The sequence below is a fragment of the Nicotiana tabacum genome, chromosome 14 (assembly GCF_000715075.1).
Source record: "Nicotiana tabacum cultivar K326 chromosome 14, ASM71507v2, whole genome shotgun sequence".
Lineage (NCBI taxonomy): Eukaryota > Viridiplantae > Streptophyta > Magnoliopsida > Solanales > Solanaceae > Nicotiana > Nicotiana tabacum.
In genome coordinates this window covers 69,560,756-69,574,193 of record NC_134093.1, presented here as the reverse complement: position 1 = coordinate 69,574,193, position 13,438 = coordinate 69,560,756, and the positions used below count along the sequence as shown (strand labels likewise).

Below are 13,438 nucleotides of genomic sequence, written 5' to 3'. Positions count from 1 at the left end.
GGGGTGGACTTCACCACATTTTAGTTGGAGGGCCAGGCCCATAGATGGTGGAAGTCTTATCTCTATAGCAGGCCAACAGATTCACCTCCCTTGACTTGGGACCAGTTCACACGTCTCTTTTTGGAGAGATATATTCCACCCATTCAGAGGGAAGAGTTACAGGGTTAGTTCGAGCGGCTCCAGCAGGGTCAGATGTCTATGACCAATTATGAGGCGAGATTCTCTGAGTTGTCTCACCATGCACTTATGATACTCTCCACAAATGTAGAGAGAGCGCGGAGGTTCATTGCGGGCTTGCATTATGGTATCCAAGTTACTATGGCCCGAGAGGTTGAGATGGGGACTTCTTATGAGCAGGTTGTGGAGATAGCTCAGAGGTTCGAGGGTATCCGCCACTAGGGTCGAGAGCATACACCAAAGGATAAGCGGGCTCGATATTCGGGTGGATTTAGTGGCGCCCCATGTGGGGGCAGAGGTCAGTTCATGAGGGGCCAGTCTAGCAGGCCCATGTATTCAGCACCACCGCCTGCTCGGGGTCCCCATACCTTATCCAAACTCATCCAGAGGCTCGAAATGCCCCGAATAACATCAAAATCACGAATCGACGATCAAAATCCTTCCTTTAACTTTCATACCTTCAAATTTCGCCGAACGCGTCCAAACCATGCTTAGACATTCCGGATTACGATCAAACTTCACACACAAGTTCAATCAACTAACGAACCTATCCAAGGTCTCGGAACACCGTCCGGAGTTCGATAACACCAAAGCCCACTCTAAGTCAAACTTAGCTAATTCAAAACCTTCAAAATACAAACTTCCAACAATAAGCGTTGAATCGTTCTCGGGCCATCTGATATTCGACCCCGATATACGTCCAAGTACAAAATCACCTTACGAGCCTATAGGAATATTCAAATCCCGATTCCGAGGTCGTTTACTCCAAATTCAAACCTTGGTCAACCCTCCCAACTTAAAACTTCTAAATTGAGAATTATTCTTCTAAATCAACTTCGAACTTCCCGAAAATCAAACCGACTATATGTGCAAGTCATAATACATATAATGAAGCTACTCAAGGTCTCAAACTGCCGAACGATATGCTAGAGCTCAAAACGACTGGTCAGGTCATTACATAAGCTCCTGGCTTTTTAGAGAATAAGAACCAATCAATGATTATATTTTGCAAGAAGGAAGTAAAATTCTTTAAAATAACGTACAAAGTAATCAAGAAATTAATAAGATGCCATCTAATCAAATTTTGATGAATACTCATGGCAGACAATTTTTTTTTATTTTTGGTAAGGAGATGCACGCTCTATATCTTTCTTCCATCGATATAGGCAATGTTAAGCGTTGAACGATTGTGACTGACTCTATGTTTTCTTCCACCTCTTCTGTATGTTGCCTTTGTGGCATTACTTTAATATATATGCGAAAAAGTGAGAGAACAAAAGAACGTAGCAAATGAAATGAAATAAAACCTAAGAACATTGTCCTTTTTAGGAAAAAGAAAATCGTACCATACCAGAAACAGTTTTCATTGTTAATTTTTTTCCGGAATGGATGTATTAACTTTCTCCTTTATCTTTGACATTATACGGTACTTCTCCATAACTTTTACGCTCATCGGCATCACCAATCTTTTGTCTATCTTGGCAACTCTTACCAAAACATATGACTTACTTATATAGGCATACATGGAGAAACTCCATAAAATAATGTCATAACTTACGCCTTAAAGATTTGGGGGTTATGGAGATGAAAGACATGAGAGTTATGGATAATATTAAATATAGAAGTTATGAAGATGAAAGGCATGAGAATTAAGAATAATTGATACATAGAAGTTATGAAAATGAATGGTGCTAGTTAAAATAGGTAGAATTTTTAACACAATTAGGAAGACTTTATGGCCTATTACTAAAATAAATTGAAGTGAATAATAAGAATAAAGTGGGAAAAACGTTACGAAAAGATCTCATTCCCTCTCCTTATTTCATTTATGACAGAAATTATTGGAGCTATCAAGAAGGGTGTAATTCATTGTGTAGTAATTAGATAAATATATTAAAATGAGGTGAAAAAACAAAAATAAAAAACAAAAAACAGAAAAAAGATAAATGTGAATGAAGGCCAAAGAGAGGTGCCTTCGTTAGAGGAGGGAAGGAAGATTCTTGTGCATGAAGGCCAAAGAGAGGTGCCCTACTTTATATCTATATATATATAGGAAGGAAGATTCTTGTGTAAATGTAGAGGAGGATATTAAGGAGATTTATTCCTTTTAGAAGTCTTTTTCCCTTCTTTCAAAAAAGAGAGTCCTAATAGAATAGAAATTCAGGACAAAATCCTAACAAATTGTAGTTCGGGCGTAACAGAAATATAGTGTGTGTGTAAGTTGCTAACTGAGCCAAGTTTATGGAGGATTTTATGTATTAAGCCAATTGGCATTTTGTGGATATTGGATGTGAAACCAAATTAGCAAGTCAAAAGATCTGTCCTAAGCATCTTTGTTATCTTCTTAACTTATTTAGTTATTATGAAAGTTCAGATATAATCCAGTTTACACAAAAGAAATTTTGGACTCTTTTCCGAAAATTGAAATTTAAAAAGATGACTGATATACATTTACCAGATACGAAGGTGAGATGTAGTAAGAAATCTGAAAAATTGAGAAGTTTGTTACAAAGCAAGGGTAATTATTAAGTGGGAGCTAGACTTAGCCACTTGATGTGTAGCTGTGCTCTTACCTCTATGATATTCATGCATGTCTATCTCCTTTGTGCTTGGGCTTTTACATTTTTGACTGCCTGCAATGTCTAATAGGTAAGAATTTCATGAATCCATTCATTGTACAAAAGCCATCAAGTTATCTTTCCAGATACTGCGCTGATTGGGAGACTGTAGATTAACTAAGGAATCTTTGCATTTGACCTTATATTGTCCTTAGAATCACCTGAATGGGAATTTTGTTTTTTATACATTTCATTGCCTGTTCCATTCACTTGAATAAATCAATCCTTGAGCACCTTGAATGACTATTAGTTTTGTCAATACTTACAATTTCAAAATATGAACATCAGTTTTCGTCACCTGCCAACTCGATAAACTAATGAGGTTAAACTAACCCCACTACTGTTACCGGTTTGATTAAGTCATTAAACATGTTTAATATTTAGAATTTGCAAAAGGTAGAAGTATCCAAAAATCTGCAAAAGGGAAAAAATATTATTGTTTCATTCCAAAAAATTTCAAGAATGCAATATAATCGGAAAGTTTTAGTACAACATAGCAGAAAACGGTCAGAAGCTATTGATTGAAAGCATCTACATTGTCAAGCTCTCTGGGTTCTCGACAATCTTTGAGAACGTTTGAAGCAAGGCTGCCAAGTCAGCACCATAAATAATTCGGTGATCTGCTGTGATATTCACCTGTATAACATAATAAGGAGGTTAGGTTAAGAACGTTATGTCACGCAATCTTATAGCAGGGCCTCGGTTAAGCTTCAAAGCATGTACATTCAAATGATTGTACTTCGATTAATTACAATATCAGTAGTTGTACTCTCTTTCAAGCAACACGGTACACAAAGAAAGACAGAAAAAGGTTGGAGCCAGCATAAAAGAGCCAAATATCATTACGCTCGTGCCTAAGTTTGCAGTTCGACAAGACTCCATTGAAGAAGCAGAGATATATGACTCATCCAAGAACTGTACAAGCACAAGGAATAACCAATTAATAAATGGTCTGATGATGCATGTAGATCGGTGAACCAACAAGACTACAGTGCTATATCTTCTAGCTTTATGTATATACAGGATGAGTCAAAAGTGCAATTAGACAGGATTAGATGTCTAATCGAAGACCAATCAAATATCTAGACTCCGCATTTCAAAAGATAGAAGAATATCTAACATATATAACTGAAAATAGTATGACCAAAATTGAGAAAATGCTATGGGAATGCTATACGATATGAAAATACCTCTCCAAATGAGAGGCAAGCTCTACATAGAGGAGACTACCAATACTATATGGGAGTGTGTTTCTCACCACTAATGGCCATCACTTACTACAAGGTGAGTATTGTAGAAATTAATGTTAAGATGGATGCATGATGATACAAGATTAGATTATATCACATATGACCACATGAAATAGAAGGTGCAAATAGCGTTCAAACACCACATAAGGGATAAATGGGAGGTCCCTTAGATGATTTGACCATATCCTACTTAGAACCATCAAGTGTGCCATCAATAGATGCAAAATTATGATGATTGAAGGTGTTAAAAAGGGACAAGTTAAATCCGGAAAACCTATAATTGAACAACTGAACACATGAAAACAAAAGATGTATATTGGCAATACCAACAAGTACAGATTAAGGCGTAATTGTGCTAGTATAGTTAAGTTTGTTTAAAGATCTGCATGTCTCTAGAAAAATACAGAACTTGTAATATTAAAAATTTATTATTTATTGGAAAGGAACAATTAGAATAGAGCAAAATGAATGTTAAGGATTCACATATCCAACACCAACTAATTTGGTATTGAGGTGTAGTTTTTATTGTAGAAAAACGTGAAAAAAGAAAACTCATAAATAGATGATGACCAAGGACTACCATCCATCGACGCATGGTGGGACTATCTGATGAGGCACATGACAGAAAAAATGAGAACATATTTACATATACTAAAACAGGTTTAACTGTTTAAGCACTACCCATCCGCCCTAGAAATGATCATCCGATCACGGGGCACATGATCTGCATTCATAGTAGGCCTCATAACCACATTTGAGACAACAAGTATTCAGCACATGCATCTCACTTTTCATGTGATTATTATAAAAAAGAAGGCAAACGAGGAGTAAAATTCTCTTTATTCTTGTAGCTTCCAGTCAAAGGAGCTAAAATGTGAGAGCAAATAATAGATTCCTATAATAAAAAATCCCAAATACTAGTGATTTGAACCACCTAACTAACTCCATCATTACTCCTTAGATATACCGAGTTATCTCTACAAACCCCACGATACTAAAACGGAAAAATATAAACAAAAGCTAAGTTGCTCGGACTCGGGTGCGGGTATCCGATACGGGTGCGGATCTAGAGGTCAGATCCTTCATGATCTAAATTTAAAGATTCGGGGGTACAGATCCAGATACGGATACGGGTGCGCGGATTCGGCTAAAAATAATTCAATTATTTAAAAATAGAGTTATAAAAATATGTCTAAATTATGAGACATTATGTGAAAAACTTACAAGGTATTCCGAGAAGGAGAAAATATTGAACAAGAGTAGAATTTTAGAAGGAAATAAAAGGAAAAGGACTGACATAGAAATTTATATATACAAGGTATTCCATTTTCTTCCATATTACCCTAGCTTTTGATTTGTTTTCAAAAATCATTGTATCTGTCCCAAATTTCTCCGTTGATTTTGGTCAAAGTACCCAAAATCGGTTGACCAGATCCGACACGGATTACACACCCATACCCACACCCACGTCGTGTCGACACGGGTACGGCACTGAAAGTGAAGAGTCTGAGCAACTTAGAACAAAAATCCAGCTCCAAATCAACAGAAGCCACTAAATTTCCTAAATGAAAAAAGATATTAATTGTTAGCCATGAAACATTCTAATTGTTCTGAATTAAACACCATTATGCCACAAAAATCAACTGGGTCCCAAACTTTATATAGCTACTAATCACGAGGCGCATTAATTCCTATCATGATAAGAGTTCCATCACATAAATATGGTGACGTGGTTGATTTAAACATAACTGGTGATCTAACAAGCACGTGGCTCCCATTCGCATACCTGGTGGACCCTTCGCATACCTACCATCCCTACCATGATAAGAATTCCATCACATAAATATGGTGACGTGGTTGATTAAAAACTACTGGTGTCTGGTGATCTAACAAGCACGTGGCCCCCATTCGCATACCCGATGGACCCTTCGCATACCTGATGGATGAAAGGGTTGACATTATCGATGCCGGAACTCACACCATTCTACCATGTTTGTGACCACAACTCACCTCCTTTTGGTTCAGGTCAGATAGGCACCTCTTATGTCAAAATCCCCAACTATTAATTCGACTCTAGCTGGGTCCAATTATCGTTCCACTATGCGTATCCTCAGCCACCTTAGACGCAACCCATTTTTTGTGTATCATTTGGTTCAGAAATCTGCCAGAAGAGTCCAAATTGCTAGAAACCTTGTCTAACCAGAGATTGAGTGGCAGCCCTAAGACCCTGGTCTAGGCATGTGTTCCTATAACTGGGAGCATCAGTCCAAAGACAATGTGTGCTCTCTTGATGCCGCTACCCCACTTTGAAGTTTAATCTTCTCTGCTTTTGATCTCAACTGAAATTCAAACAAGAGGACATCTACCAATTTCTATTTTCTCACAAAGCTGGGATGTTCGCTTTATCATCACCATACTTTGACTAGGCATCTTCTAGGAAACCTGTTACGGTTTTCAAAGATCCTGAATGTATCTATATGATACCATACTTACCTTCACCTTGCTGGCATTTTCCATCTTTAGCTTTAACATAACTTCATTTTGCTGGAAGTTCTACCAGTCAGAAGCACCTTTTTCAAAGAACTTATGCACTTTTCCAAGCCAAATTCGACCAAACTGTTGCATTCTGGGTAACCTCATGAATGATAATTAAACTTTTTACACAGCAACTACTTGCTAAATTTGTAGAAGTCCTGCAGCACGTAATACTATATAGCTACTCCAAAAATTTTCATCTTATGCATATTCCTCTTGTGCCTCCAAAGAAAGGTGAAAATTTGAAAAGCCACAGAAGCATATAAGGAGATAGTCATAGCATGAAGAAACATTTTTTTCATTTCCACCCATTCATACCAATGGACCTTGTCAATATACCTCTCGATCAGTTCAGTATAAAACTGCATTCTATTTTGTATATTAGTTTCACTTTAGTCACCTTTCACATTGTCATACACTAGGCATAAGTAATTTAAAGGTAAAACCTATGTTGCTTGAATTCTCCGGATATCATTGGCGACCGGTGTCGACATGACAGGACACCGGTTCATCATATCAATCCAACGAGGGCACGTTGACTCAATGCCATTAAGGAGGAGGAAGGGAAAAGAAAGATAGATAAGAGAAGCAAGAAAAGAAAAAAAGGAAGGAAAGACAAGGGAAGAAAATACTGCCATGTCAAGAAGAGTGATAGAGCGTAGACTTAGAAACTCTGGGAAAGAGTGATAGAGCGTAGACTTAGAAACACGATAAGGGTGACAACCAAATTGGATTTATGCTCGGTAGATCTATAATGGAGGCTATATTCTTGCAAAAACGATTGATGAAAATTTATCGCGAGAGAAAGAAGATCTATACATGGTGTTCATTGACCTAGAGAAAGCATATAATAGCATACCACGGAAGGTCCTTTGGTGAGTGATAGAGAAAAAAGGAATTTCATATTAAATATATATGTCATAAACATGTATGATGGAGTTGTCACTAGCGTGCAAACAGTATTAGGAGATACAAAGGAGTTGCTAATAACAGTAGGTTGAGCCCCTACTTATTCACCCTAGTTATGGATGAGCTAACTAACACAATACAAGATGAGGTCCTATGGTGTAGACTATTTGCTGATGATATTATGCTAATTGACGAAACACCTTAGAGAGTAAGGGTTGTAGGATAAGTAGAAGTAAGACTGAGTACATGGTTACATGAGAAGAGCAAAGTTGAGGTGAGACGAGATGGGATTGGGGTGCCAAAATGCAAATACTGTAGATATCTAGGCTTTTTGGTTCAAGAGAATGGAATGATATATGAAGATGTTATGCGTAGGATTTAAACCAGATGGTTGAAATGGAGAACTGCTATTGGGGTATATGTGATAGAAGGATGCTTACCAAAGTGAAAAGGTAAGTTTTATAGAATAACTATAAGACTGGCTACGCTATATGTTAGTGAACAGTGAGCTGATAAAGTCCAACATATCCACAAGATGAGTGTCACAAAAATGCAGATGCCAATATGGATGTACGATCACACAAGATTAGATAAGATTAAAAACGACCACATTAGCCAAAAGGTGCAAGTAGCAAGCTTTGAGGATATGAGAAAAGATCGCTTGAGATGGTTGGTGATGGCCTTGTTCTGAATTGACCCAATGATGCACCAGTCCACAGGTGTGAAAGTATGATTAGTAAAAGTGTTAAAATGGACGGGGTAGACCTAAAATCACATGAAAGGAAGTTATCTCGAAAGAACTACAAATCTGTGGAATCAATACAGACCTCGCTAAAGATAGGACACAATTGAAGAGAAAGAGCTATAAAAAGGTGATACCTACTAGTTGGTAATAGGTTTTAGACTCGTTAGAGAACCTCTACAGCTCTACTGTTATTATTATTATTATCAATATATATATATATATAGGATTTTGCTAACCTACTACATGGTTATAGTAGGTTAGCATTGTATGCATCGTTTAGTTTTCCAAATTATCCCAACCAGCATATTAACAAGAATAATCAGAAGGACTTTTTCGTCTTTTTGCTCAAAAAGTCAAACCCAATTTTCTTGTCCTCTTTCTCGGCTGGTTTTCCTTCTAGTTCCTTGATGGTGAATTCAAATCCAAAATGCAACTAATAATGCATTGAACCAAATGTTAGATCACTTAACTTACCCAATTGTTGGTTCTATTGATAGTTAAAGTAAATCAGTATTAGCATTTACTGTACCAAATATAGTCCCCTTTTCAGCCTGTGAGAGAAAATGAAAAAAGAGTTACCACATTTGTATTGGACAAATTAAAAGTCGATTGCAGATTTGACAAATTAAAGGTCGAGCTGCAGATTTGAATACTACTGGAAGATGAAAAAAGTGAGTTGCACAAATAACAAGGGACTCTTCAGAGGCTCGAAACTTTAATTTTTTGCTCTCAGTTCTCAAATGTGATCTTCCATTTGAAGCCTTTTGGTATATCAGAATTTGAGGGACGCTAGCAAACAGCTGAGAGATAAAATTGGAGATGGAGGTGGTGTATCGAGAGAAGGAATTGGAAAATTAAAGTGAAAGACCAAAAAGGCCCAAAAAAGTCTTATATTTAATGTGATGGCATGGGTAATTTGGAGAACTAAAATATGCATACAATGCTAACCTACTACAACCATGTTCACTTTCACTTTTATTTTGTTTTTGTAATGACGATGATATGAGTTGAGCTTAAAGAAAGAAGTGAGGATCCATATCGCTGACCCCAACTTGTTTGGGACTGAGGCGTAGTTATTGTTGTAATAAATTATGCAATCATAAGGCCACTGATTTCACATGTACAGGAACTGATCATATATTTACACAAATGCGGGGCAGACCATGGACCATGATCATGAGATAAATAAAGGAATTAGTGAAAAAATCTGACCACTCTACCAAACACATTTAGGCTATGAGTGGAGTAGCCCAAGAACGTTATAGACCTCCCTGGACGCCCTTTTACAACTCATGTAGGACAACTATGTAATGCAACAGATAAGAATAGGAATGAACTAATGAAGTAGAAGAAAAGCAGGGCTATGTCAGGATGAATGTGGGTAATAGATCTGAGGATATCTCATTGATAACACTTCAGTATTTCTGTTTCATAAACTCAATGTGATTTTCAGAGAATCAGAATTTTAATTAGAAGTTAACAAGTGGAAACAATATACAAGACAAACAAACGAAGTTTATTGAAAAAGAATTTAAATAATGAAACAAGATATGAGACCCAAAATAGAAGAAAGAAATACAAGGATAAAGCAGTTACTATTAAAATCCTCTCGAAGCCGCCAAACGTTGAAGAAAAACAAGTAACAGGATTTTCTATTGCAATCACCTGAAGGAAGGCCAAGGCTTCTTAGATCTCAATAGGCAGATGACGAATGTAATACGTTCTGTTTTCCAACTTTCAACATTCATGGCTTCACCACAATTTAGATCAAAACTAAACAAATTTAATTTTTTGATGGGTCATGCAAGTTATGCGAGAAACTTATATAAAATAAGAGTGAGCATTTATATAACTAAAACTTGTTTGTGATTTTCCATCTCCTCCAACTAAACACTCTCTAACCCGACCAACAAAAGAGAGGAAGAAACAAAGGTTTTTCATGATTGACTTCATCAACTGTTTTCATTATTGAAATTAGCACTTGCAACAGCTTGAACACAGGAAGTGGATACAAGACATACCAGCATCTTATTTTTGACAGAGAAGAAACCTTCAGAGTCAGAGACAACAGTTGGTTTTGATGCTCCAACAGCCATAATAGCCCCCTGAATATTATCCCAGTTTCAGAATAGTTGCTACTTCCTAAGAACTGAATGACTTGTAAACAGAAATAAAAGAAAATGCTACATCTAATTTCTAACCTGGCCGGGAGGAAGAATAGCATCAAATCTGTCCACACCAAACATGCCTAAGTTGGACAACGTGAAAGTCCCTGAAAACAAAACCTTTCAATGTTAGTACTCAAAGATCTCACTGGATGAATTAGCTACAGAAGTACACATTTAAAGACAAACAAATCAAATAAAGCAAATTGTTACCTGAATTGTACTCGTGTGGCTGAAGTTGCTTAGCCCTAGCCTTGTCTACCAATTCCTTCCACTTTTGAGACAATAGATAAAGATCCAACTACACCAAGGTAACAAAATGATAAGCCTTATAACACTAAACTTTACATCTTTCTCGAGCTCAATTGTGAATATAACCAACCCATGCGAAGAGAATGTTGCTTCATTTAGAAATAGAGATTGTAATTGCGCTACCTTGTCAGCATCCTGAAGCACTGGGGTGATCAATCCACCATTAATTGCCACAGCAACAGCAATATTTATACTGCTATTATAAGTAAAGCTCTTTCCATCTTTACAAGTGGCGTTCACAACTGGATGTTGAGCCAGGGCCATTGCTGCAGCTTTAGCTAACAGTGCAGTCATTGTAACGCCTTTTGGCTTAACCTGTTATTAATTGAATTTCAAAGCATGTCAAGCCCCAGAATGTAAATGCAAATAGGTATTTCTATGAAATTCCCACCACAGTATTTGATGCATCAACATATTAGCCTCAAAATAGATGAACTTACCTTTTCATACAGCGCATCAAGGGCGTTCGTACTAACTGGATATCCAACACGGAATGTGGGAACAGAGAGGCTCTCCATCATATTCTTTGATACTGCAATTTGCATTGTGGTGAAAGGAACAACGGTCGACCCTGGAATGTCAGTTAAGCTAGTTGGAGACGCTTTTGCAGGAGCAGCCGCAGCAGGAATCAGAGCAGCTACTGCAGTGGAAGCGGGGATGCTTTTAGTAATCCCTGCGGCCTTCTCGACATCCTCCGGGGTAATCCGTCCAAACGCCCCCGTCCCAGTCACTTTGTTGATATCAACTTTGTGCTGCTTCGCTAACTTCTTCGCATAAGGCGTGGCGACAATCGCAACTTTGGGGGCAGCAGCAGCAGCAGCAGCAGCAGCATCACTGGTAGTGGTATTAGCGGGAGAGGTTTCTAGTTTGGATTGGCCTTTGGCTCTAATCTTGGCTTCGGCAATTTCATCTTCAGTCTCAGCCAAGAGCCCAATAGGAGCGCCAACAGGAGCCGTATCGCCCTCGTTGACAACGATAGCAGCGAGAATGCCACCGTAGAATGTCTCTACGTCCATGTCAGCTTTATCAGATTCGACGACCACCACAGATTCTCCTTTGGAGAGGACGTCACCCTCGGACTTAGTCCAGGAGACAATTTTGCCTTCGGTCATGGTAGAGCTGAGAGCAGGCATGAAGATCTCACGGATTTTCGATTGGATAGCGGGGAGTTTGTATTGGCGAGGGAATGCCGCCGCCACGGAAGATCGGAGAGAAGAAGGAGAAGAGATTGTGGAGGAGAATGAGAGAGCTGGGGACTTGGAATGGAGAAGCGACGCCATTGGAAATGCCGAATTAAAGGAGTGATTTAGGAGTGGGAAGCGAAGTGGTTTAGAGGAATTGGTGAAGCTCTTATATGGTTTATATGAGAAAGAAGAATGGCCCGAAAGGGGCGGAGAAGACGAGGAACGGTTAGTGGTCTATAGCTTTGAGCTCTCCGCTGCGTTCAATTATGGGTCCTGTAGAATACATGGCAAGAGTTTTTTAATTCCAATTACACACTTGCTTACCCACATTTGTGAGATGAATTGGCTCTTTACGCACTTGTTTTTAGTTTTATGACTAATTTTTTCTTTACACATTGGAGATTTATTCGTACACATAAAAGATCTATTTTTTACTCATAAAAGATCTAAAAATATCATTGTTTTAACTTTAAAATTATAAAAGAGCATGATGTATAAATAGCACGATTTGTCACTCTGGCCCTTAATTATATGAAGATTCATTTAGACACTCACGAGTCACTTGATACAATGGCGGTATAACCCAGAATATCCCATATGGTGAGATATTTCATGGGATTAGTTACCCCACTATTTTAGTATAAAAATTATCTCGGTAATAGCTAATAACCCAAATCAAACATGAGATAAAGTTAATCTCACACTTTATCCCGAAATTATTATTCTTATCACATGTACCAAACGACCCCTTAGGGGTTAATTATCCTCGGATTAATTATCTCAAAATTAATTATCCTCGAATTAATTATCTCGAAATTAATAATTACGGTATTGTTATCCCACTCTTCTGTAGGGATAAAAATAAAATTACAATTCCGGAATTAGTTATATCGCAATTTTATCCCAATCAAATATGAGATAAACTCATCTCAAATTTAATTTCGGGATTAATTATCCCTTATCTCTCACACCAAACAAACCTTTATAGTTGTTGAAATTCACTATCTTAAACTTCTCTAACCATTAACCGAGTGTTCATAACAACTTGAAAGGTAAGTTGAACAAAATATGCGTATTTCATGTGATCGTAAATATGAATATTAAACCACTAGATGACTAAAATAAAGGGGTAGGGGGAGACAAAAAAAAATGAAAAGCAAAATCTCCTTTTCCTTTTCTCCCCTTTTTGCTTCTTCAATTATGAAGCCAAGTCTCCGTCCCCACCTCCAACGCTGACAAAATCACCATCTTTTCATCACCGATATCACCTTCCTCATACATTCAAACTTCTTCACCTACTCAAATATCTCCATTATCTTTTACTCACATACACAATACCACCAATCTTTCATCACCTTTCACCTAATAATTTGCTAAAAATCACATAAATAAATCATCCATTCTGCTACCACTATCTTCTTCATTCGACTACCCAACCTTCCATAGGCACTATTTTTTTCACCATCGACACGATCCAACATCTCACCAAGTCGTGATGGCATCTAACCCAATCCGCTAGGTAAGCCAAAAAATAAATGACACA

At 37.6% G+C, this 13,438-nt stretch overlaps 1 protein-coding gene across 2 annotated transcripts; it reads right to left on the bottom strand.

Annotated features, from left to right (window-relative positions):
* Nucleotides 1–3,210: 3,210 nt before the first annotated feature.
* On the bottom strand, nt 3,211–12,234 carry LOC107802375 (dihydrolipoyllysine-residue acetyltransferase component 4 of pyruvate dehydrogenase complex, chloroplastic). 2 transcript variants are annotated; one of them, XM_016625860.2, is made up of 7 exons: nt 11,152–12,228; nt 10,835–11,026; nt 10,613–10,700; nt 10,436–10,506; nt 10,256–10,339; nt 8,709–8,785; nt 3,211–3,431 (listed from the first exon to the last, which is right to left on the bottom strand). In XM_016625860.2, the coding sequence occupies exons 1-6, from the start codon at nt 11,989–11,991 to the stop codon at nt 8,732–8,734; spliced, it is 1,329 nt and encodes a 442-aa protein (XP_016481346.2). In that variant the 5' UTR covers nt 11,992–12,228; the 3' UTR covers nt 3,211–3,431; nt 8,709–8,731. The 2 variants fall into 2 exon arrangements, with proteins under 2 accessions (XP_016481346.2, XP_016481345.2); XM_016625859.2 differs by lacking the exon at nt 8,709–8,785 and having other exon boundaries at nt 11,152–12,234.
* Nucleotides 12,235–13,438: the final 1,204 nt, after the last annotated feature.